At 42.8% G+C, this 27,416-nt stretch overlaps 1 protein-coding gene across 1 annotated transcript in view; it reads right to left on the bottom strand.

The window, feature by feature from the left end:
• Positions 1 to 27,416, bottom strand: part of MCF2L2 (MCF.2 cell line derived transforming sequence-like 2) — a 516,938-nt gene that overhangs the window by 137,857 nt on the left and 351,665 nt on the right. The window contains exons 17-20 of the mRNA XM_069727236.1: positions 24,840 to 24,955; positions 22,452 to 22,521; positions 11,059 to 11,151; positions 10,537 to 10,629 (exon numbers count right to left, since the gene is read on the bottom strand). Of these exons, the coding sequence (XP_069583337.1) occupies positions 10,537 to 10,629; positions 11,059 to 11,151; positions 22,452 to 22,521; positions 24,840 to 24,955 (372 nt within the window). The remainder of the gene's footprint in view (positions 1 to 10,536; positions 10,630 to 11,058; positions 11,152 to 22,451; positions 22,522 to 24,839; positions 24,956 to 27,416) is intronic.

Raw genomic sequence — 27,416 nt, 5'->3', positions numbered from 1 at the left:
TATATGGGGCACAGATATGGGACAATAATGAACGGTGCAGAGCATATATGGGGCACAGATATGGGACAATAATGAACGGTGCAGAGCATATATGGGGCACAGATATGGGGCAATAATGAACGGTGCAGAGCATATATGGGGCACAGATATGGGACAATAATGAACGGTGCAGAGCATATATGGGGCACAGATATGGGGCAATAATGAACGGTGCAGAGCATATATGGGGCACAGATATGGGACAATAATGAACGGTGCAGAGCATATATGGGGCACAGATATGGGACAATAATGAACGGTGCAGAGCATATATGGGGCACAGATATGGGACAATAATGAACGGTGCAGAGCATATATGGGGCACAGATATGGGGCAATAATGAACGGTGCAGAGCATATATGGGGCACAGATATGGGACAATAATGAACGGTGCAGAGCATATATGGGGCACAGATATGGGGCAATAATGAACGGTGCAGAGCACTGTATGGGGCAGAGCTATGGGACAAAATGAACGGTGCAGAGCATTGTATATGGGGCACAGCTATGGGGAAATATGAACGGTGCAGAGCACTATATGGCACAGCTATGGGGAAATAATGATCTATTTTTATTTTTGAAATTCACCGGTAAATGCTGCATTTCCACCCTAGGCTTATACTCGAGTCAATAAGTTTTCCCAGTTTTTTGTGGCAAAATTAGGGGGGTCGGCTTATACTCGGGTCGGCTTATACTCGAGTATATACGGTACATCCATATTGAGACCGAAACAGGTATCATAAGAGATCAAAATAACTATGCAAGTTAATGAAGTATATATACCTGTATTAGACACATAGGTCCAAAAGATTGTATATAAAAACGCATACACAGTAAATACAACTGCTATACATACTGGTCAATATGGAAAAAGTCCTGGCGTAGACTGGCACCTCACCCCTGTCCCCCCCGACGCGCATTTCGGCTATTGCCTTTCTTGGTTCAAGGAGAAAGGCAATAGCCAAAAAAAAAAAAAGGGTGGCATACTTACAATAGCCAAAAAAAAAAGGGTGGCATACTTAGGTACAGGGGTGGGTTCCTCTGCTGAGTTTCAGATATAGTAATTTGGCGCCGCTAAGAGCACTGTATGGGGCAGAGCTATGGGACAAAATGAACGGTGCAGAGCATTGTATATGGGGCACAGCTATGGGGAAATATGAACGGTGCAGAGCACTATATGGCACAGCTATGGGGAAATAATGATCTATTTTTATTTTTGAAATTCACCGGTAAATGCTGCATTTCCACCCTAGGCTTATACTCGAGTCAATAAGTTTTCCCAGTTTTTTGTGGCAAAATTAGGGGGGTCGGCTTATACTCGGGTCGGCTTATACTCGAGTATATACGGTACATCCATATTGAGACCGAAACAGGTATCATAAGAGATCAAAATAACTATGCAAGTTAATGAAGTATATATACCTGTATTAGACACATAGGTCCAAAAGATTGTATATAAAAACGCATACACAGTAAATACAACTGCTATACATACTGGTCAATATGAAAAAAGTCCTGGCGTAGACTGGCACCTCACCCCGGTCCCCCCCCCCCCCCCCCCCCGACACGCATTTCGGCTATTGCCTTTCTTGGTTCAAGGAGAAAGGCAATAGCCCAAAAAAAAAAAAGGGTGGCATACTTACAATAGCCAAAAAAAAAGGGTGGCATACTTAGGCACAGGGGTGGGTTCCTCTGCTGCGTTTCAGACATAGTAATTTGGCGCCGCTAAGTATTTACTGGTGTCAATATAGGACACTGACCCTGACTATTTTAACTAGCATCATACATGTCAACAAATTGGTATTGTCAGTGCCAGGCATTGAAGGATGTTAGTGCATAGACTAAACATTGGTGGAGCTGTGAGAGATAATTTTGCAAGTGGTAGAGCACTGTTTGAGCTGGGGGGGGGGGAAACTCTCTTGTGGCCGGCGGTACAGGCCCAGGGCCCTTCATGTTACAACGGTGTGTCTGACGTTGGTTGCGCGCCACCACCGCCAGAGACACTTTATTGTACTATGAGGGACCCAGTGGCAGTGCCGTCGGCCAAAAGCGGGCACACCCACCTCTTCAGACAAACGGCACTCTCACGGGTGCTTGCGCCAAGTGGCGAGACCAAGGCCCCGTGGGGGGGAGTTAGCGCATTTAGGGAGGTGTAAACATGTCGTATGCTGGACAAACAGCTGCTGCAGATTAAGAGATTGGAACAGTCAGTAAAGGCCCCTTCACATTAAGCGACGCTGCAGCGATACCGACAACGATCCGGATCGCTGCAGCGTCGCTGTTTGGTCGCTGGAGAGCTGTCACACAGACCGCTCTCCAGCGACCAACGATGCCGGTAACCAGGGTAAACATCGGGTAACTAAGCGCAGGGCCGCGCTTAGTAACCCGATGTTTACCCTGGTTACCATCCTAAAAGTAAAAAAAAACAAACAGTACATACTTACCCAACGCTGTCTGTCCTCCAGCGCTGTGCTCTGCACTCCTCCTGTACTGTCTGTGTGAGCACAGCGGCCGGAAAGCAGAGCGGTGACGTCACCGCTCTGCTTTCCGGCTGACCGACGCTCACAGCCAGTACAGGAGGAGTGCAGAGCACAGCGCTGGAGGACAGACAGCGGTAGGTAAGTATGTACTGTTTGTTTTTTTTACTTTTAGGATGGTAACCAGGGTAAACATCGGGTTACTAAGCGCGGCCCTGCGCTTAGTTACCCGATGTTTACCCTGGTTACCAGTGAAGACATCGCTGGATCGGTGTCACTCACGCCGATCCAGCGATGTCAGCAGGGAGTCCAGCGACGAAATAAAGTTCTGGACTTTCTTCAGCGACCAACGATCTCCCAGCAGGGGCCTGATCGTTGGTCGCTGTCACACATAACGATTTTATTAACGATATCGTTGCTACGTCACAAAAAGCAACGATATCGTTAACAATATCGTTATGTGTGAAGGTACCTTAAGACCAGTCCACAAGCAAGACCTTTTTATAGGAAAGCTAGGTGTCAGCCGGGAAAGGTGGGGCAAAATAATTAGAAATCCATGAGTGGTTCATTTTAATGAAGGATAGATCATCAACATTTTGGGTAGCCAGACGAGTCCTTTTTTCGGTCAATATTGAACCGGCAGCACTAAATACTCTTTCTGATAGCACACTAGCTGCTGGGCAAGCAAGCTCCTGCAATGCATATTCTGCCAATTCAGGCCAGGTGTCTATTTTGGATGCCCAGTAATCAAATGGGAATGACGGTTGAGGGAGAACATCGATAAGGGATGAAAAATAGTTACTAACCATACTGGACAAATGTTGTCTCCTGTCACTTTAAATTGATGCTGCAGTACCTGTCCTGTCAGCGGTCATTGCGAAATCACTCCACAACCTGGTCAGAAAACCCCTCTGTCCAACGCCACTTCTGATTTGTGCAACTCTAACACCTCTGCACTGTTGCCCCCTGCAGCTCGTGTGAGAACCATCACCGGCGCTGTGTGCTGGGAATGCCTGAATCAAACGGTCTACCAGAGTTGCTTGTTTGGTTGCTAATATTTGTTCGAGGTTCTCATGTGGCATGATATTTTGCAATTTGCCTTTATAGCGAGGATCAAGGAGGCAGGCCAACCAGTAATCGTCATCGGTCATCATTTTAATAATGCGTGGGTCCCTTTTGAGGATACGTAAGGCATAATCCGCCATGTGGGCCAAACTTCCAGTTGTCAAATCTGCGGTTGTGCTGGGTTGAGGGGCAGTTTCAGGCAAATCTACGTCACTTGTCTCCCTCAAAAAACCTGAACCCGGCCTTGCAACGCCACCAATTTCTATTGGCCCCGGAGAAGCTTCCTCATTCAAAAAATATTCATCCCCATCATCCTCCTCGTCCTCCTCCTCTTCGCCCGCTACCTCGTCCTGTAGATTGCCCTGACCAGACAATGGCTGACTGTCATCAAGGCTTTCCTCTTCCTCGGCTGCAGACGCCTGCTCCTTTATGTGCGTCAAACTTTGCATCAGCAGACGCATTAGGGGGATGCTCATGCTTATTATGGCGTTGTCTGCACTAACCAGCCGTGTGCATTCCTCAAAACACTGAAGGACTTGACACAGGTCTTGTACCTTTGACCACTGCACACCTGACAACTCCATGTCTGCCATCCAACTGCCTGCCCGTGTATGTGTATCCTCCCACAAATACATAACAGCACGCCTCTGTTCGCACAGTCTCTGAAGCATGTGCAGTGTGGAGTTCCACCTTGTTGCAACGTCGATGATTAGGCGATGCTGGGGAAGGTTCAAAGACCGCTGATGGTTCTGCATACGGCTGGAGTGTACGGGCGAACGGCGGATATGCGTGCAAAGTCTGCGCACTTTGAGGAGCAGGTCAGGTAACCCCGGATAACTTTTCAAGAAGCACTGCACCACCAGGTTTAAGGTGTGAGCCAGGCAAGGAATGTGCTTCAGTTGGGAAAGGGCTATGGCAGCCATAAAATTCATTCCGTTATCACTCACTACCTTGCCTGCCTCAAGATGTACACTGCCCAGCCATGACTGAGTTTCTTTCTGCAAGAACTCGGACAGAACTTCTGCGGTGTGTCTGTTGTCGCCCAAACACTTCATTGCCAATACAGCCTGCTGACGCTTGCCACTAGCTGTCCCATAATGGGACACCTCGTGTGCAACAGTGGCAGCTGCGGATGGAGTGCTCGTGCGACTGCGGTCTGTGGACGAGCTCTCGCTTCTGCAGGAGGACGAGGAGGAGGAGGAGGGGGGGCGAACGCCTACAGCCAACTGTTTCCTAGACCGTGGGCTAGGCAGAACTGTCCCAATATTGCTGTCCCCTGTGGACCCTGCATCCACCACGTTAACCTAGTGTGCCGTGATGGACACGTAACGTCCCTGGCCATGCCTACTGGTCCATGCATCTGTTGTCAGGTGCACCTTTGTACTCACAGATTGCCTGAGTGCATGGACGATGCGGTCTTTTACATGTTGGTGGAGGGCTGGGATGGCTTTTCTCGAAAAGAAGTGTCGACTGGGTAGCTCGTAGCGTGGTTCAGCATAGTCCATCAGGGCTTTGAAAGCTTCGCTTTCAACTAACCGGTAGGGCATCATCTCTAATGAGATTAGTCTAGCAATGTGGGCGTTCAAACCCTGTGTACGCGGATGCGAGGATGAGTACTTCCTTTTCCTGACGAGAGTCTCATGTAGGGTGAGCTGGACTGGAGAGCTGCAGATGGTGGAACTAGCGGGGGTGCCGGTGGACATGGCAGACTGAGAGAGGGTTGGAGATGGTATTCTTGCTGGTGCCCTACATGCAGTGTTTCCTACTATGAAACTGTTGATTCCCTGACTGCTTTGGCATGGCGACGAAATCTGCACATTTACTGCAGGTGGTGCGGGAAATGGTGGGCTTACAGTGAGGGAAGGGATGTAGCGTTGCTGACTAGCTTCATTGGCCGAGGGTGCTACAACCTTAAGGGACGTTTGGTAGTGAGTCCAGGCTTGCAAATGCATGGTTCTTAAATGTCTACGCATGCAACTTGTATTTAGACTTTTAAGATTCTGACCTCTGCTTAAGGTAGTTGAACATTTTTGACAGATGACTTTGCTCTGATCATTTGGATGTTGTTTAAAAAAATGCCAGACATTGCAGACTGAGCTTCTTTAACTGGATGGCCACGCTGTCCTACAACTGGTTTTGGTTTTGCCCAGCGTTTTTGGCCAGATACGGGCCTGGCAGATGGAACCTGTTGCGATGTTGATGCCTTCTGCGGCTCCTCCTCCTCCGCTTCAGAGCTACTGCCGCCTGCACGCTGTTCCCCCAATGGCTGCCAATCGGGGTCAACAACTGGGTCATCTATGACCTCCTCTTCTATCTCATGTGCCACTTCGTCTGTGTCACCATGTAAGCCGGTGGTATAGTGTTCGTGACGGGGCACCATAGTCTCATCAGGGTCTGATTCTGGGTCAGTACACTGCGAGGGCAATGTCCTGGTCTGAGTCAAAGGAACAGCATAGTAATCTGGCTGTGGCTGTGCATCTGTGCACTCCATGTCCGATTCAACTTGTAATGGGCATGGCCTGTTAACTGTTTCACTTTCTAACCCAGGAACGGTATGTGTACAGAGCTCCATGGAGTAACCCGTTGTGTCGCCTGACGCATCCTTCTCTGTTGTTCTTGGTGAAGAAGACAAGGAAGCGACTTGTCCCTGACCGTGAACATCCACTAACGACGCGCTGCTTTTACATTTAGCAGTTTCAGAAGAGGAGGCGAAAGAGCTAGAGGCTGAGTCAGCATGGAAAGCCAAAACTTGTTCTTGCTGCTCCGGCTTTAAAAGCGGTTTTCCTACTCCCAGAAAAGGGAGTGTTCGAGGCCTTGTGTAGCCAGACGACGAACCTGGCTTAACAACTCGAGACTTAGGTGCTATATTGCTTTTCCCACAACCACCTGATGCTCCACCACCACTACCATCATTACCAGCTGGCAATGACCGCCCACGGCCACGACCTCTTCCACCAGACTTCCTCATTGTTTGAAAATCGTAACCAAACTAACGGTATTTGTTACTGTAAAACCAGTTACAAGGTGAACTCAAACTTCTGTTGGATTTATATATCCCTTTATAGGTGGGTGAGACTGCAGGGAAAATCAGGCCCAATGTATAACAGTACACAGCTTCAGTGGCAGACAGATATGCCACTAACAGGACTGACGCTGATGCAGACACTAACAATTAAAATCTCCCCCTTTTTATTTTTTCTGGGAGAATATTGAAGAATTGTGGCCCACTCTTATACAGTATATGTTCTGTGGCACAAAATTAGAGACAGATGCCACACACAGCACTGGCACTGAGGCAGAATTGCCAATCTTAATCTCCCACTATTTGCTTTTTTTTCCAGGGAGAATTGAAATGAAATCTGGCCCAGTATTACACACTAGGTTTAATGTGGCACAAAATTTGAGACAGGTGGCACACACAGGAGTGGCACTGAAGCAGAAATGCCAATCTTAATCTCCCACTATTTTTTTTTCAGGGAGAATTTAAAAGAAATCTGGCCCAGTATTACACACTAGGTTTAATGTGGCACAAAATTAGAGACAGATGCCACACACAGCACTGGCACTGAGGCAAAATTGCCAATCTTAATCTCCCACTATTTTTTTTTTATTTATGGGAGAATTGGCAAGAAATCAGGCCCACTGTTAGAGTGTATGTTTTCTGTGCCAGAAAATGAGACACAGATGCCACACACAGGACTGCCACTGATACAGATTTGCCAATTTTAATCTGCACCTTTTTTTTTTCCTTCAGGGAGACTAGTGAATAAATCTGGGCCACTGTATTAGAGTATATTTTCTGTGGCAGAAAGTGGCTTGAAGAGATATAACGAAACAAAAAAAAAAAAAGGGACTGTCCTACAATTACTATCTCCCTGCAGTAAACTCAGCAATGTATGGCAGGCAGCAATAACAAGGAGTGGACTGCTGCACAAAAAAGTCAAAAGTGTGGACAAGCAAACAAGAAAGCTGTGCAGAAAGGAAGGAGCAACAGGATTTGTGCTTTAAAAAAAGCAGTTGGTTTGCACAGCGGTGTACAAACAGCACTGCAGCTATCAGGGAGCCTTCTAGGACAGCCCAACGAGCTAGAGCGCTGAGGAAAAAAAAAATGTAGCCTCCACTGTCCCTGCTAAGAAAAGGTGGTGTTGGACAGTGGAAATCGCTCCAGCACATGCGGTTTGGGGGTTAATGTACCCTGCCTAACGCTATCCCTGCTTCTGATGAAGCGGCAGCAACCTCTCCCTATGCTCAGATCAGCAGCAGTAAGATGGCGGTCGGCGGGAACGCCCCTTTATAGCCCCTGTGACACCGCAGAAAGCAAGCCAATCACTGCAATACCCTTCTCTAAGATGGTGGGGACTGAGACCTATGTCATCACACTGCCCACACTCTGCGTCCACCTTCATTGGCTGAGAAATGGCGCTTTTTGCGTCATTGAAACGCGACTTTGGCGTGAAAGTCGCGTACTGCATGGCCGACCCCACACAGGGATCGGGTTGGGTTTCATGAAACCCGACTTTGCCAAAAGTTGGCGACTTATGAAAATGAACGACCCGTTTCGCTCAACCCTAGTAATGAGTGATTCATTACTTAAATTTAAGAGGGGACTGGATGCCTTTCTTGAAAAGTATAGTGTTACAGGTTATATATACTAGATTCCTTGATAGGGTGTTGATTCAGGGAACTAGTCTGATTGTCGTATGTGGAGTTGGGAAGGAAATTTTTTCCGCAATGTGGAGTTACTCTTTGCCACATGTTTTTTTTTGCCTTCCTCTGGATCAACATGTTAGGGCATGTTAGGTTAGGCTATGGGTTGAACTAGATGGACTTAAAGTCTTCCTTCAACCTTAATAACTATGTTACTATGTAGCAGCAACCAAAAAAACCTAATTCTGATGTTTTTGAGGTTTTTTTCTCGCTACGCCACTTAGCGATCGGGTGATTCTGAGAAACACCTGTAACTAAAATGTGGAACATAAACTCCTCACTATGCTCCGCTCTATTGCTCTCACGGATACCATTCTTTCTGTCCAAAACTGGACTACTTGTGTTTCATACCTTTATTATCCTACTTAAGCCCAAAATTGCCATTTCGGTGGCTAGTTCTACAATAACTCCCAAGCAGGGCACTCACTGTTTAGGGTTTATATTTGACTCAGAGCTTTCTTTCACTGCCTCCCTATTTTAAATCACTTGCTCCCTCATGTCACATGCACCTCAAAAAGTTCTCGAGAATCCATCCTATTTTTAACTTTGACATAGCAAAAACTCTTATTGTTGCTCTTATTCATTCTCACCTGGACTACTGCATCTGTTTATTAATCGGTCTCCCTCATGTTATACTCTCCAATTATTTTTGAATGCAGTGCCAGGATTACATTTATGTCCAGACACTACACCAATGCCTCCACCCTGTGCCAGTCTATGAACTTGTTGCCTATCCATTTCAGAGTACAATATAAACTTCTCACGATAACCCACACAGCTCTCCACTTTTTTGCATTCCCCTAAATGTCCTCTTGCATCTCTGTCTATCACCCAACCCATACTCTCTGTTCTACTAATGATCTATGGCTAAAATCCTTCATAATCCAAGCATCAAACTTCCGTTTCCAAGATGTCTCTTGTTCTGTGCCAGTTCTCTGGAATGCACCACCCAGGACAAATTTGTTAATTCCCAGCATCAATGGTTTTATGAGTGCACAAAAAAAGATTTCTCTAGACTGGCCTACCTCCCCTCACTATTCTATTTCGTTCTCACTTCCTAACTTTTCCTCAAAATCTGGTCTCTTCATTATCTTTCTCCATGCCCTGACCATAATTTTCGGATTATAAGCTTTTTTCCCTCAAATTTGTTGGGAAAATGGGGGTGCGTCTTATAATCCAAAGTGTAGCTGTGATGAAGCTTACCGCCTGTGGTGGAGTAGGATCCAGGGTCGTTGCTTCTCGAAGCTTCTGGTGCCAGCGGAGGCAGGAATTGGACGATGGCTGTGGGCCCCACACTGGTATGACGAGTTGTTCATTGGTGCGGTGGCTTCGCCAACATTTTGTTACAACCCGGAGCCCCGCACTTTCCATACTCTTCTATGTGGTGGACTCAGGGAAAATGTTCGCTGGAGGCAGAGCATGCGCAAATTGAGATCTCAGCACCAAGATCTCATCTTCCGATATCTCAATTGTGCATGTGCCACCTCTGGCGGTAATTTTCCCGGAGTCCACCACATTAGAAAGTATGGAAGGTGCTGGGTTCCAGGCTGTCACAAAATGTTGATGGAGCCCCACTGAACCCCCACATGTACCAGCTTGGGGCCCGCAGCCATGGCCCGACTGTTGCTGCCGCCAAACACCCCGTCCTACGAGCCCGGAGCCAGCAGGATCCCCTGCCTGCAGCAACCCTTCCACCTGGGACCCCGCTCCACCACCACTGCCCCCCAGGTAAGCTACAGCAAAAGCATATTATAACATGTACCATTTTATAAAAAAAAAATCATATTTTCCTTCCCAAAATTTGGAGTGCGTCTTATAAACCGCAAAATATGGTATATTTATCAAAATGAATGATAGCTGAACCATACACAACCAGCACTTTTTACTTTTTGTGTCCTCCTTATTTCTTCATAGATTGTGAACTTACCAGCAGGGTTGTCACCCCTAAGTAAAGTCTTATATAATTTGTACATGTCCCCTCTGAATTGTATGGTCTGAGAAATATGTTGGTGGTATAGCAATATAAATATTATTAATATTACATTATTGACAGTTATATTATTTAGTAGGAAGAGGGTAAAATCAAATCAGAGCTGTAAGAAGTTAGACCACACCAATTTGTTTGAGAAATCAATTAACCAATCATGTGGTGGTGGAGGATTTAGAAGATATAAATCAGGTTTAATTTATAAAAATCGAAATTTTAGATAAAATAAAGTAATTAAAAATTAAGTATTGAACACAAACCTTTAAAAGTAGCTGATACTTGGTTATTCTCTGTACAGGTTTCAAAAGATAAGCATCTAAGGAAAGTTTGTGATCCAGTTTCCTTTGGCATTCCTTAAAGATAGCAAACAAGAGACAATAAAGGTTGCAATGTAAAAATCATACAGCATTGCATTAAAGATTTACATACAGTATAAACAAATTTGAATTAAGTTGAATCAAATATAGACATCCCTAGGTCATTCTATCTGACCTGTTAGGTGTTTTGCTGTTTCTAACATATAGTCATTGGCAGTCTGCATTAAAGGAAACAAGCTGAGAATGAGGCAAGTGAAAGTTATAAATGATACGATTTACATAAATATATACAACTGAAAATATGTATAAAGGTTTCAAAATGCCTATTAGCACCCATGAAGTACAACAATAATAAGCAATAATGCCATATAAGTACAAATATGGTGCCTGGTGTAGAACATTGTTTTAAAAAAAACTTTTTTTAACACTTGTATATTATTTCTAAGTATAAAAAAAGCACCTTACCTGAAAGAAAATGCTTTCAGCACACTGTCTCCAAAGGGCTTCAGATCTTGGCTTATTTTGGCAATATTTTTCATAAATTTGAAGGTCTTCCTTCTACAGAGAGCAGATAAATATGTATCTTCTTATTAAATATACATGCAATTGATTTCAGTAAGAAAAGGTAAGAGAAAATAAATTCCATATCATCTAACAAAAGGTAATGAGGCTAAAACTCGGATCATATCGTGACCCGATTTAAAGCTTACACATTAAATGGCTAATTTTACTTTAAATCCCCCTATACACATCACTGTTTTGCTGAGTAGGCATGTTCTGAATAGCTACAGGAATATAAGCTGATGTCATCTCAAGTGGTGGCTTGTCTCCCTTGAGAAAAATGCTAAAATCCAACATGACAGATCCTCCTTTGCCCTGAATGACATTTGGGTGAGAGGTGAGAAACCTCCATTCACATTAAATGTTTTGGCCAATGTGTATGGATTCTGTAATACAAATAATTTCTAGATGAAAGTCACACAAGATGAATGTCCGCCAAGCCCACTGATCTCAGTAGGACAATGTGACCAATTAATGTGTATGTAATATCCTAATTAAACCCCCAGGAAAAAAAAGAATTTGGAATGTTGGACCTCCGATCAGTTACATTCATGTTTAACATCCTTTTTGCACAAACCAACCACACTTCCATGTGCACAAGATTGTTGAAACAATAATTCAGATATATAATATTATTGTTTTTGGCAGAACATCACTTGTTTACGCAGGGAAATGTGCTGCCGAAAACAATGATTTTTAAGCAAGCTTAAGACTCATTTCACCCGAAGAATGAGCCAGTCAGGATTCAAACCTAGCAGCTCCTGCACATCAGACAGCAGCTCTTCCATCTAAGCTATTCAACTCGCTCGACAGTTCCATGCTAACCTAAATACTTGTAATTATGTTGTTGCTGATGTCTCCACCCTGAGTTTCCTGTTGGTTACCACCCTAAGTTCCTGATTATCTCATCCTGATTGCACACCCTATTTAAATCCGGCCTTGCTCTCCTTTCCTTGCGTGATTATTGAGCTACCAGCCTCAAGTCCACCCGTAGCTTATTCCTTCAACCGACAGTGCTGTTTCTGATATCGACCTCTGGCTTCCCTGATTAGGATTACTGCTTATTTCTTCAAACGACACTGCTGTTCCTCAAATGGACCTCTGGCTTTCCTGACTACAATTACTGCTTATTCTTTCAAACTACACTGCTGTTCCTGACGTCAGCCTCTTGCTTTCCTGACTATGTTTACTGCTTATTCCTTCAAACGACACTGCTGTTCCTGATATCGACCTCCAGCTTTCCTGACTCCAATTACTGCTTATTCATTCAAACTACACTGCTGTTCTTGTGTATTGACTCCTTGGCTATCCTTGACTATGCTACCTGCCGGTGTTGCCCTTGGTGGTTGCAATATCACTACCGCAAACCAGGTCAGTCCTTAACAGAATAATCACGTGCACAAAATGGAGTCTGATGCAGCCCATCTGAGGCAAGAAGTTGCTGAACTTCAGAATTTTGGTGCCACATACCAAGAAAAATTTTCTAAGTTGCAATTACAGGTGTTGGTTCAACAAAAGGAAATTATTGAGTTGCAGAGGCAACTTCTGAAATTGCGCAACTCTGGCCCAGAATCAAACGCACGCATGCCGCTATCTGCAAAGTTCAGCGGGGATCGTTATCACTATGGTGGATTCCTAAATCAATTATGTATCTATTTCCAGATGCATCCTTCTCTGTTTACCAGTGACAGGAAAAGGGTTCTGTTTATTATTAATCTCCTGACTGATGGGGCTCTTGAATGGGTCTCACCTTATGAGAAGAATTCCAACCTACTAAATGACTTAGTTTCTTTAATCACTGCTTTAGACATAGTGTTTGATGACCCAAATTGTTGTGCTACAGCTGAAACCAAATTGCTTAACCTACGTGGCATTCTGTAGCTGAATGTACCTCCGAATTCCGCCGCTGGGTGGCATACACCACATGGAATTTGGCTGCCCAGAGGAGTCAATTTCAACTTGCAAGGGCTGAGACCCCTGATAATTTGGAGGACGTTATTTCGCTATGTATCCGAATTGATCAGAGACTCACTGACCGAAGGAAGGAAAGACTGCAAGTATTTGAAAACACCCCTAACTACTCCTTTGCTCAATCAGCATTAAAAAACCAACAGGAAAAGAAAAGGGTTTCTGAACCAATGCAAATTGATATAATCCGTATACCTCTCTCTCCAGTAGAGAAGGAGAGGCGGAGCACAGAGAATCTATGTCTCTATTGTGGGGGCACTGGCGGCCATTTTGCCATCAACTGTCCTAATAAAAGGACCATAACCTTCACAAATGTCAGGACTGAAAGAGATTTAGACCTCATTGAATTGCCAGATCCAGTTCTGCAGGCCATCTCGTCCGTAATGCAAGATAAAGGCAAAGAGCAATCACTATCATCTCATTTGTCATTCCCATACAGGTCATAATTGGGAGCCAAAAAATACAATGCTCTGCCATGTTCGATTCTGGAGCAGGAGGGAATTTCATGGACTTACAATTCACACTTGACAAAAACATTGCAAGTAGGACTAAATTGTTGTGAATTCTGTTGTCGGGCTCCCTCCTGTGGTCATGAATGGTACTTCGGCTGGTTCTGTCCATGGACTTCCTCTGGTGGGTGTTTCTGAGTTTCCTTCCACAGGTGACGAGGTTAATTCGTTAGCAGGCTGCGCTATTTAACTCCACTTAGATCTTTGCTCCATGCCACCTGTCAATGTTCCAGTATTGGTCTAGTTCTCTCCAGGATCGTTCTTGTGACCTGTCTTCCCAGCAGAAGCTAAGTTCCAGCTTGTATTTCTTTGGTTTGCTATTTTTCTTTCCAGCTTGCTATTTAATTTGTTGCCTTGCTTGCTGGAAGCTCTGGGACGCAGAGGGAGCGCCTCCGCACCGTGAGTCGGTGCGGAGGGTCTCTTTGCGCCCTCTGCGTGGTCTTTTTGTAGGTTTTTGTGCTGACCGCAAAGTAACCTTTCCTATCCTCGGTCTGTTCAGTAAGTCGGGCCTCACTTTGCTAAATCTATTTCATCTCTGTGTTTGTATTTTCATCTTTACTCACCGTCATTATATGTGGGGGGCTGCCTTTTCCTTTGGGAAATTTCTCTGAGGCAAGGTAGGCTTTATTTTTCTATCTTCAGGGCTAGCTAGTTTCTTAGGCTGTGCCGAGTTGCATAGGGAGCGTTAGGCGCAATCCACGGCTATTTCTAGTGTGTTTGATAGGTTTAGGGATTGCGGTCAGCAGAGTTCCCACGTCCCAAAGCTCGTCCTTATTATCAGTAACTATCAGGTCATTCCGTGTGCTCTTAACCACCAGGTCCATTATTGTCCTGACCACCAGGTCATAACACTAAATCCATGCCCATTGATATGGAAACTGTGGATGGATCACATTCATCATCTCGAACTGTTACTAAAAAGACATTTGAACTGGAAATCTTTATTGAACCGAATCATCATGAAGCGGTTAGTTTTCATCTTATTTCATCACCAAAATTTCCAGTTATTCTAGGAATTCCCTGGTTTTCAATTCATAACCCATCTATCAACTGGGCATCGAGGACCATTACTTTTCCCTCTGAGTACTGTAAGAACAATTGCCATGCTAATGTTTCTGTTTTCAAACAAATTAAAATTTCCAAAATTTCTCATCAGAATTTTGATAAACTACTACCTCAGTACCAACAGTTCAGTGAGGTCTGCAGTAAGAAGAAAGCCGATCAACTGCCTCCTCATCGTCCTTATGACTGTCCAATTGAATTGCTTCCTGGAGCGTCGATTCCATTTGGGCGAATTTACAATCTTTCTGAGCCAGAATTAAAAGTATTAACGGAATACCTAGATGAAAATTTAGACAAAGGCTTTATTCAACCTTCTTCTTCGCCAGCTGGAGCACCCTTGTTTTCTGTAGCAAAGAAGGACTCAACCCTGCAGCCATGTATTGATTATAGAGAAATCAATAAAATTACCATTAAGAATCGCTACCCACTCCCCTTAATCCCTGAGTTGCTGCAGAGACTGCGTTCTGCCAGACTTTGTATCAAACTCGATCTAAGGGGGGCTTCTAATCTCATACGAATTCACCCGGGAGATGAGTGGAAAACTGCCTGTAGAACAAGAAATGGACATTTTGAATATCTGGTTAAGCAACGACCCTGACAACTTTCAGCACTTCATCAATGACGTTTTTCAAGATTTTGTGGATCGATTTGTTGTTGTTTATCTCGATGACAGTCTTATATTTTCAGATACCCTGTAGGAGCATCGCAGACATATCCAGTTAGTCCTGGAACGTCTACTGGAAAACCATCCCTATATCAAACTCAAAAAATGTGAATTTGAACAAACTAGAACTCAATTTCTGGGGCATATTATCTCCCCAGAAGATCTGAGCATGGATCCCAGTAAAATCAGAGCGGTAGTTGACTGGCCTACCCCAAGAAATTTAAGACATTCAGCGCTTTATAGGATTTGCAAATTTCTACAGAAGATTCATTAAAAACTTTTCAAAAATAATCTTACCAATTACTTCACTCACAAAGAAAACCAGAGTGCTTTTTTGGTCTTCAGAGGCACAAATAGCGCTTGACAAACTAAAGACACTTTTTACTTCCACACCATTACTTGTCCATCCAAACTCTGAACTGCCGTTTGTTGTTCAAGTAGACGCCTCAGACTCTGTGGTGGGAGCCGTTTTATCACAGCGAGTTGGAGACAAAATGCAGCTTCATCCTTTTGCATTTCTTTCTCACACCATGTTAGCTGCAGAAAGGAACTATGACATTGGGAGTAAGGAACTTTTAGCCATTAAAGTTGCCTTCTCCAAATGGAGACATCTTTGGAAGGAGCCAATCATCCGGTGACTGTTCTAAATGACCACAAAAATTTAGAATTTATCCATACAGCTAAGAGGTTGTCTGCAAGACAAGCATGTTGGGACTTATTTTTCTCCAAGCTTAATTTTATAATTTCTTATCAACCTGGTTCAAGAAATGGCAAGGCTGATGCTCTGTCAAGGATTTTTGCTGTACCTGAACCTCAGGAGATGTCTAGCTCTGACTGTACCATTCTACGTTCAAAACATTTTTTGGGGAATACTGGACTCCAAAGAATTTTTGACGAAAGTTAAAGAGGGATACCAAACTGACTTCTTTCTTAGCCATCCTTCTAAAGACATTGATCTTTCTTTTAAGGAGGGATTTTGGATGCAGAACCACCAAATATATGTCCTCGAATCGGCTCGACTTGAAGTCCACAAACATGTCCATGATTCTAAACAAGACACCACAATCTTCTCCTCTAGGACTTCTTCACCCTCTTCCAGTTCCATCTAGGCCTTGGGGATCAATCTCAATGGATTCTATCGTGCACCTACCTCTTTCAAAAGAAATGACTGTTGTCCTTGTAGTGGATAGGCTCACAAAGATTGCCCATTTTATTCCGACTAAAGGAATTCCTACCGCTGAACAAACCACAGAATTAGTGGTCAAAGAGGTATTTAGACTGCATGGAATTCCTGGCAATGTCGTTTCTGATAGAGGTGTTCAGTTTACATCAAGATTTTTGAAAATCTTCTGTGCAGTGTTAGGAGTTACTGTCAATTTGTCTACTGCCTTCCACCCACAATCCAATGGCCAGACTGAAAGAACTAACCACACACTTGAACAATACCTAGAATGTTTTATTTCTTACCTACAGGATCACTGGGTGGATTATGTACCAACAGCAGAACTTGCATATAATAAGTCCAAGCACAGTTCTACATCGCAAAGCCCATTTTTTGCTAACTATTGCTTGCATCCAGTATTTATTCCTAATCTTCCATTTGATACCTCAGTTCCGGCTGTTACACACAGACTTACAGAGTTGCAGAAAGCTCAGAAAGAACTAACTGAGATGTTACAAAAGGTCCAAGAAGAATACAAAGAAACAACAGATAAACATTGCAAAGCTCCTTCTACCCTTCGGTTCAGTGACAAGGTTTGGCTTTCTACCAAAAATCTGAAAACAAATGTACCGTATTCTAAATTGGGTCAAAAATTCATAGGACGTTTTCAAATTTCCGCACAAATTAACCCAGGTGCTTTCCGTTTAAAACTTCTTAGCAGCCTTAAAATTCACCCTGTGTTCCATGTGTCCTTGCTCAAACCATTCAATGAGAATCCATTTCCAGGAAGAACATAGCCACCTCCTCTACCAGAAAAAAGTCCATGTGAAGAAAAGTACATCATGGATGAAATTCTGGAATCTAGAAAAATTTAGAGAGAGACTACAATATTTGGTACAATGGAGGAGTTACGGGAGCCGGAGGTATACGTCCATGCACCCATGCTTACAGGTGCTTACAGGTGCTTTTCATCTGGACATCCAAAGAAGCACCTAAGATGTCCAGAGGACATCCTGGAAGGAGGGGAGTACTGTCACGATTTGAACCTAGCAGCTCCTGTGCACCAGATGGCAGCTCTTCCCTCTGATCTATTCAGCTCGCTGGACAGTTCGGTGTTAATCCAAATACTTGTACCTATGTTGTTGCTGATGTCTCCACCCTGAGTTTCCTGTTGGTTACCACCCTGAGTTCCTGATTGCACACCTTATTAAAACCTGGCCTTGCTTTCATTTCCTTGCACGATTATTGAGCTACCAGCCTCTAATCAAGCTTCCTTCCACCCGCTGCTTATTCCTTCAAATAACGCTGCTGTTCCTGATATCGACCTCTGGCTTTCCTGACTACAATTACTGCTTATTCCTTCAAATGACACTGCTGTTCCGGATATTGACCTCTGGCTTTCCTGACTACAATTACTGCTTATTCCTTCAAACTACACTGCTGTTCCTGTGTGTCGACTCCTTGGCTATCCCTGACTGCGCTACCTGCCGGTGCTGCCCCTAGTGGTTGCAATATCACTACTCCAAACCAGGTCAATCCTTATCAGAGCCTTTTGCCAGCTTGTCATGTGACTGGTGACCTATTTAGACAGGCTGATAATTGAGCAGGATTATCAGTCAGTGTAAACGTACCCTTAGCACCCTTCCCTATAAAGAACACATCACTGGTTGTTAGTAACTGTACTTTGTTATGTTATAGATGTTGGTGAGAAAAATCCTGTCATATATAGCTCAATATATGGTGCTGGACTAACTGTCTAGAACAAAATGTAAAGAAAACCAAGAAGTTGGTGGTAAGTTATAGAAAGAAAAAGGAGGATTACTTACCGATCAACCAGGAGGTTGAGATTGTTGAGAGCTACAAATATTCGGGGGTTCACCGTGACAGTAAACTCGATTGGAGGTGTCATACAGAAAAGGTTTACAAGAAGGGAATGAGCAGACTGTACTTTCTTCAGAAGCTCAGGTCATTCAATGTGTGCAGTAAAATGCTGGAAATGTTCTACCAGTCTGCTGTGGCAAGCGCCATTTTTTTTGCTATCATTTGCTGGGGCAGTAGTGTGCGAGTATCTGACACTAATAAGCTCAACAAACTTATCAAGAAGGCAAGTGCGGCTGTTGGCCTTCCTCTGGACTCTTTTGAGGAGGTATTGGAGGATAGAATTCAGAAGAAGTGTAGGGCTATAAGGATCAATAATACACACCCACTATACGAGCTGTTCTTGAAGCAGAAGAGCACATTCAGCAGCCGCCTAATCCTACTAAGGTGTAAGAAGAAGAAATTCAGGAAATCGTTTGTACCTACTGCTATGGGGATGTATAATAATTTCCTATGGGTGGTAGACAACAATAACTGATTGCTGGTGTACTAATGTCAATTAACAGTGACTTATACACCTGAACTACCCACATTTATTTGTTATGTAATGTTGGTATACTTGTGCAAGATTTGTGTCCTAATATTTTATGTACTGCTGTTTGTATTGCTGCTGTAATACCGTAATTTCCCCCGGGATCAATAAAGTGTATCATATCGTATCGAATATAACAACACATAACCTTTAAAGGGAATGTTCTTTTCTTCCCTATGACTTTATTTTTTAAAAATTTATATTTTCATGCTCTTTAGTTCACGGATTTCCTTGTATAGGTACAGTATTTAAGTCACATGGTGTCCATTTCCTTGTGATCCTTATTGAGATGGTTCTACTCCTTCATTGGAGGCCAGCTGTGTTTAATTAAACTGATAGGACTTGATTTGGAAAGGCACACACCTGTCTATATAAGACCTCACAGTTCACAGTGCATGTAAGACCAAATGAGAATCATGAGGTCAAAGGAACTGGCCAAGGAGCTCAGAGACAGAATTGTGGCAAGGCACAGATCTGGCCAAGGTTACAAAAGAATTTCTGGAGTACTCAAGGCTCCTATGAGCACAGTGGCCTCCATAATCCTTAAAATGGAAGAAGTTTGGGACCACCAGAAGTCTTCCTAGACCTGGCTGTCCAACCAAACTGAGCAATCGAGGGAGAAGAGCCCTGGTGAGAGAGATAAGGAAAAACCCCAAGATCACTGTGGCTGAGCTCCAGAGGTGAAGTAGGGAGATGGGAGAAAGTTCCACAAAGTCAACCATCACTGCAGCCCTCCACCAGTCAGGCCTTTATGGCAGAGTGGCCTGACGGAAGCCTCTCCTCAGTGCAAGACATATGAAAGCCTGCATAGAGTTTACTAAAAAAAACACATGAAGGACTCCCAGACTATGAGAAAATAAGATTCTCTGGTCTGATGAGACGAAAATTGACCTTTTTGGTGATAATTCTAAGCGGCATGTGTGGAGAAAACCAGGCACTGCTCATCACCTGCCCAATACAATCCCAACAGTGAAACATGGTGATGGCAGCATCATGCTATGGGGGTGTTTTTCAGCTGCAGGGACAGGACGACTGGTTGTCATTGAAGGAAACATGAATGGAGCCAAGTACAGAGATATCCTGGATGGAAACCTCTTCTAGAGTGCTCTGGACCTCAAACTTGGCCGAAGGTTCACCATCCAACAAGACAATGACCCTAAGCACACAGATAAAATAACAAAGTAGTGGCTTCAGAACAACTCTGTGACCATTCTTGACTGGCCCAGCCAGACCCCTGACCTAAACTCAATTGAGCATCTCTGGAGAGACCTGGAAATGGCTGTCCAACAAAGTTCACCATCCAACCTGACAGAACAGGAGAGGATCTGCAAGGAAGAATGGCAGAGGATCCCCAAATCCAGGTGTGAACAGCTTGTTGCATCATTCCCAAGAAGACTCATGGCTGTACTAGCTCAAAAGGGTGCGTCTACTCATTACTGAGCAAAGGGTCTGAATACTTATGACCATGTGATATTTCAGTTTTTCTTTTTTAATAAATTTGCAAAAATTACTTAATTTCTGATTTTTTTCAGTCAAGATGGGGTGCAGAGTGTACATTAATGAGAAAAAATGAACTTTTTTGATTTTACCAAATGGCTGCAAAAAAAAACAAAGAGTGAAAAATTTAAAGGGGTCTGAATACTTTCCGTACCCACTGTATACATATTTAATTAAGTGTACAACTTTATTAGTTTTCTATGTATTCATTTTTACTTTAGCCACTGGGGGCTCCCATTTTCATTTGGGGGAGTGTAAGAGTCTGAGCAGGACTGAGATCACTTACGACTGCCCCTGGGCATAAGACTGTGGTCAGACTGCGACAGCATCTTTTGTATGGAGGCCGCTCCTTCTGCCTCATAGCTTTTACCTGGGCACTCCCCCTGGTCTGTCCAGGTCACAGTTGTGGGAGGAGATTGCAGCCATCTTTGTGGAGCCCGTAGTGTATGCTGTGAGCTCCAATTTCCCCCTATCACTGCACGCACTGTTTAGGTACATCAGGCGGTCTCCAAACACAACATGGCACACACCATTGATTCCAGCTAATTTTGCGTTCAAAAAGTCAAAAGGTGCTCCCTCCCTTCTGAGCCCTGCCATGCCCCCCAAACAGTGGCTTTCTGACACATACGGGGTATCGGCGTACTCAGAAGAAATTGCACAACAACTTTATCTGTTCATTTTCTCCTTTTATCCCTGTGAAAATAAAAAAAAATGGTTCCAAAATAAATTTTTTGTGAAAAAAGTAAAATGTTCATTTTTTTCCTCCACATTGCTTTAGTTCTTGTGAAGCACCTGAAGGGTTAATAAACTTCTTGAATGTGGTTTTGTGCACCTTGAAGGGTGAAGTTTTTAGAATGGTGACACCTTGCAGTATTTTCTGTTATATTGACCCCCCCAAACTAACTTCAAATGTGAGTTGTTCCCTAAAAAAAATAGTTTTGTAAATTTTGTTGGAAAAATGAGAAATCGCTGGTCAACTTTTAACCCTTATAACCTCCTAACAAAAAAAAATGTTTCCAAAATTGTGCTGATGTAAAGTTGACATGTGGGAAATGCTATTTATTAACTATTTTGTGTGACACCACTCTGATTTAAGGGTACAAAAACTAGAAGTTTGAAAATTGCTAAATTTTCAAAATTTTTGCCAAATTTCCTTTTTTTCATAAATAAAAGCATCTTATATTGGAGAAATTTTACCACTAACATGAAGTACAATATATCACGAAAAAACAGTCTCAGAGTCAGTGTGATACATTGAAGTGTTCGAAAGCTATGATTTCATAAAGTGACAGTGGTCAGAATTGTAAAAATTGGTTTGGTGATTAAGTACCAAATTTGCTCTGTCACTAAGGGGTTAAAAAATATTTTGGCCTAAACAAAAAATGCTGGTTATGTGTGTGATATGGTGTTCGATGGGAACTGTCCATTTGTGATTTCTTGAGGCCGTGGTGCAGAAGTGAAGTTTTTCCAAGAGTGGGCAGTGGGACTGTGGAATGTTCGAGGGGTGGAAGCGGAGCTTGGGTGGAGCCTGGGCAGAGTCTCAAGGGGGCCCAAAACTGTGCCAGTATGGGGCTTTGAAATTCCTGGTGGCAGCCCTGGGAGAAGTGCAGGAGAAGTGCAGAGGCGCTGGAGCTGGTTGGACTCCGTGATCCACAGAGAAGATTTTCAATAAGTAATTTTAAACATTTAATAACTTGAAACAACTGCTTTAACAGAACTGCTGCCTAATTTAAGCTACAACAGCCTGTAAAAAGTTCTTCCTACTATAAGTCAAGAAAACAAGAAGGCAGGACTTTAAGATACCGTAATTTCGCATTCTCCTTCACATCCATACCTCAATGTAAATTAGGCAAGTACAACAGACACTTAGGCCCTTCTCCCAACTACACTGCTGTATAACCTCAGCAGAGCAATACGACCCTACTTCCATATCTCAAACTAATTTTGCTGTCAAGCCTTCAAATGGTGACTAACATTGCTCTGCAAGCGTTTTTTTTTTGTGAAATGCAGTGATAATTAAATTACCCTTTTTAAAAAGCATCTTCCAAGAGAATCTGCATCTTCAATGCAATTTTCCAGCTCTTTTAAGAAGGTTCTGCAGTAAGAAAACAAAAATCTATTTTAAAAAAAATGCAGTGAACTCGTTTTAAAAGCCAAGGTTTGTTCTCATATTGAGGCATATTTATTCAATTAATATTGTGTTATTCTCAGAGAGTGCAAACTTAGTATAGACAGAATAAAAAAAGAGGCAAATGTATCAGTATGGTCCATTTTTAAATTGTCTAGTATAAGTTTGCACTTATACCTAATAGACTTACTTTGTGCCAGAAATTTGTAGCAAAATTATGGTGCATTTTTTGCTTCATGGTGTTAAGTGTTAGGCTGTGCCTTTTTCCTTTAAACCATGCCATCATTCATAGAGCCCACGCTCTCTTGTCGACCAAGGTGTAGAAATAGTCTAAAGCACACACTTAATATTGTGCAAGTCATGAAAGACCATTTTTTTGGTTGCTGCCAATTATGCCAGAATTCTGTTACATTTATCTTTGTAAATATCCCCCCATATGGGCAATTTATTCAGAAGATCAGGTCTCAAGAGCAGAACCCTGGCATGGCAATTTTGATCCTTTATTTGCAAAAAAAAGAGTGCAAGGAAAAGGCCCAATTTGTAATATCTAATCATTGTTCTAAAAGTAAAAGATTACAAATTATGAAAACACATAATGCATATTTGCATAAAACAGAGTACTTCTTTAATTAGTAATATTGATGTCACTATTTCAGAATACCTAATCCTTATAAAACTAGACACATCCGTGTGTCGAGCTACGAGTACAGCCTGCAATGCAAGAATCATCGGTGGTTCTCCTGACCAGAATTCGGTATTTTCACATATTCTTTTGAGGTAGCCAAGTTGGGTCCGGATGTCTGTGGCTGATTTGTGCATCGTGGCATGCACTATGATGTGCTATTGGTACAGCTTAGTGCACTATTATCACCTACAGTGGCATGTAGAGGTTTGGGCACCCCTGGTCAAAATTACTATTGTGAACAGTTAAGCAAGTTGAAGATTAATGATCACTAAAAAGCCTAAAGTTAAAGATAACACATTTGGTGTGTATTGCAGGCAAAAATATATATATTTTCAACCTTTACATTTTGAAAATTACAAAAATTGGTCTGATGCAAACGTTTGGACACCCTGCATGTTTAGTACCTAATACTACAAATCCCAAAATCATATTATCAGTCTGGACAAAACACAAGTGTGTTAAGAGTGACCAGACGGATCAAATCCGCTCCATATAATACACATAAGAAAATAGGAGAAACCGGAGCATATGGATAAACAGCTCTTTATTAATACAAACATTAAAAATATCAGTAATATATAGGGTATATAAGTTCCAACAGATAACAGAGGTAGGGGGGAGAGAACCCACTCCTCAAGGCGCCCCACACTGAGCAGTTGTTGCGTATAAAACTGAAAAACACAAAGTGTTCTGTGCCCAAGTAAAGTAGCAAGCTAATCAGCGGTAAATAGCACAGTGATCCGAACGGGTCGCACTGAGCGCAATATAGAAAGCATTGGTGGAGAGTAACAGATTAGCTTACCAGCTCAAGGGGGGGCCGAGGAGGGGGATCCCGCCGGAAAAAAGACCCCGACGCGCGTTTCGCGGCTCTTGTCACGCCGCTTCCTCAAGGGGTGACGTCACCGCTCTGCTTTCCGGCTGACCGACGCTCACAGCCAGTACAGGAGGAGTGCAGAGCACAGCGCCGGGGACAGACAGCGGTAGGTAAGTATGTAGTGTTTTTTTTTTTTACTTTTACACTGGTAACCAGGGTAAACATCGGGTTACTAAGCGCAGCCCTGCGCTTAGTTACCCGATGTTTACCCTGGTTACCAGTGAAGACATCGCTGGATCGGTGTCACACACGCCGATCCAGCGATGTCCACGGGAGATCCAGCGACGAAATAAAGTTCTGGACTTTGTTCAGCGACCAACGATCTCCCAGCAGGGGCCTGATCGTTGGTCGCTGTCACACATAACGATTTCCTTAACGATATCGTTGCTACGTCACAAAAAGCAACGATATCGTTAACGATATCGTTATGTGTGAAGGTACCTTTACTAAGTTATACTAATGGAATACCCTACCACAAGATGTAGCAATGGCAGACACTATAACAGCTTTTAAACAAGGGCTAGATGATTTCCTCAGTACAAATGACATTGTGGGTTAGAGATAATTTAGTGATAAAAAATCTGTAATTAGTGGAGAAAGGTTGAACTTGATGGACCTAGGTCTTTTTCAACCTATGTAATTACGTAAGAATTCAATATTACAATGCATTCTTTTTGCCTTATTGCTCTACATTTCACAAGTGATTTTAAAACACATTCTATATACCTTTTATGAAATTCATAGATTTCAGGAAGGTTTCCAAAAAGTACATCTTTGTTGTTTTGTAATACGACAGGAATCAAAGGATTCATTTCTGGATTGTCCAGCGATGTTACATACCCCTGTAATCAACGACAGATACAGAAGACACTCATATAATTTCATAAACAATGTATATTTAACATGTAGTCCTACGAACAAAGTACATTTTAATCAACAACTGGATGCATTAAAAAAATGTTCCTGTGCTGAGATAATCTTATCATATATGTGCCCTGCTATATCCTGTGCAATGGCTGATTCTTTCTGTGAGGTAACATTTTGTTTTTAAACAGGCAGAGAAATGTTTTACCTCACAGAAAATATCAACTGTGATCCCCTCCTGTCCTGATTGTATACTCTTTTGCTTCCTCCCCTGCCCAGGAGCTGTGGTATGATCAGACCGTGTCCCCGTATGGTCAGACACGGCCATTACACAGTACACAGCAGGAGCCCATGTGTAAGATTATTTCAGCGCAGGGACATTTTATTTAAACACATCCAATTGTGGAAGTTATTATTATTCTAAAATATATTGATTAAAATGTACTTTGTTGGTGGAACAAATTAGTTAATCTGTATTCAAAGGTCCTCTACTAAAACGCACCTACCAAATAATGTATTCAGAGAGAAAATGTACAATATAATACTTTTCTAATGAATATTAAAGCATGATCACACAACAGAAAAATAAAACCTAATTACCCAACAAGAGAATAAAAAAATGAAATATAAAACAATATACAGTCCTGGCAAAAATTAAGAGATCACTGTAAAATGTTCATTTTGTCTGATTTTTCTCTTTATAGGTATATTTTTGAGTAAAATTTATATTGTTCATTTATTCTATAAACTTCTGACAACGTCTCCGAATTTCCAAGCAATAATTTTTTTTTTACTGAAAAGGAGAAATGGTCAAAATAAAATAAAAAACTGTGCTTTCAGACCTCAAATAATGCAAAGAAAACAAGTTCATAATCATTTAGAAACAACAATACTAATGTTTTAACTCAGGAAGAGTTCAGAAATCAATATTTTGTGGCATAACCATGATTTTTAATCACAGCTTTCATTCGTCTTTCCACCAGTCTTTCACACTGCTTCTGGAGCAAAAATGTAAGCAGTTCTTCTTTGTTTGATGGCTTGTGACTATCCATCATCCTCTTGATTACATTCCAGAGGTTTTCAATAGGGCTCAGGTCTGGAGAATGGGCTGCCCATGACAAGGTTTTGATGTTTGGTGTTGGTCGCTTAATTTTTGCCAGAGCTGTACAGTCATGGCCAAAAATTTTGAGAATGACACTAAAATTATATTTTCACATGATCTGCTGCCCTCTGGTTTTTATTAGTGTTTGTCTGATGTTTATATCTCATACAGAAATATAATTGCAATCATATTATGAGTACCAATAGGTTATATTGACAGTTAGAATGAGTTAATGCAGCAAGTCAATATTTGCAGTGTTGACCCTTCTTCTTCAAGACCTCTGCAATTCTCCGTGGCATGCTCTCAATCAACTTCTGGACCAAATCCTGACTGATACCAGTCCATTCTTGCATAATCAATGCTTGCATTTTGCCAGAATTTGTTGGTTTTTGTTTGTCCACCCGTCTCTTGATGATTGACCACAAGTTCTCAATGGGATTAAGATCTGGGGAGTTTCCAAGCCATGGACCCAAAATCTCTGTGTTTTGTTCGTTGAGCCATTTAGTTATCACCTTTGCTTAATGGCAAGGTGCTCCATAATGCTGGAAAAGGCATTGTTGGGTGCCAAACTGCTCTTGGACGGTTGGGAGAAGTTGCTCTTGGAGGACATTCTGGTACCATTCTTTATTCATGGCTGTGTTTTTAGGCAAGACTGTGAGTGAGCCAATTCCCTTGGCAGAGAAGCAACCCCACACATGAATGGTTTCAGGATGCTTTACAGTTGGCATGAGACAAGACTGGTGGTATCGCTCACCTCTTCTTCTCCGAATAAACTGTTTTCCAGATGTCTCAAACAATCGAAAAGGGGATTCATCAGAGAAAATGACTTTGCCCCAGTCCTCAGCAGTCCACTCCCTGTACCTTTTGCAGAATATCAGTCGGTCCCTGATGTTTTTTTCTGGAGAGAAGTGGCTTCTTTGCTGCCCTCCTTGAAACCAGGCCTTGCTCAAAGAGTCTCCGCCTCACAGTGCGTGCAGAAGCACTCACATCAGCCTGCTGCCATTCCTGAGCAAGCTCGGCACTGCTGGTAGTCTGATCCCGCAGCTGAAACAGTTTTAAGATACGGTCCTGGCGATTGCTGGTCTTTCTTGGGCGCCCTGGAGCCTTTTTGACAACAACGGAAGCTCTCTCCTTGAAGTTCTTGATGATGCAATAGATTGTTGAATCTTTGTAACAGCGATACTCTTCCCTGTTAGGCCATTTTTGTGCAGTGCAATGAGCACGTGTTTCTTTAGAGATAACCATGGTTAACTGAAGAGAAACAATGATACCAAGCACCAGCCTCCTTTTAAAGTGTCCAGTGATGTCATTCTTACTTAATCATGACTGATTGATCG

This window comes from Ranitomeya imitator, chromosome 5 (genome assembly GCF_032444005.1).
Source record: "Ranitomeya imitator isolate aRanImi1 chromosome 5, aRanImi1.pri, whole genome shotgun sequence".
Lineage (NCBI taxonomy): Eukaryota > Metazoa > Chordata > Amphibia > Anura > Dendrobatidae > Ranitomeya > Ranitomeya imitator.
The sequence above is the reverse complement of the archived record's forward strand: the minus strand, read 5'-3'. Positions and strand labels throughout refer to the sequence as shown.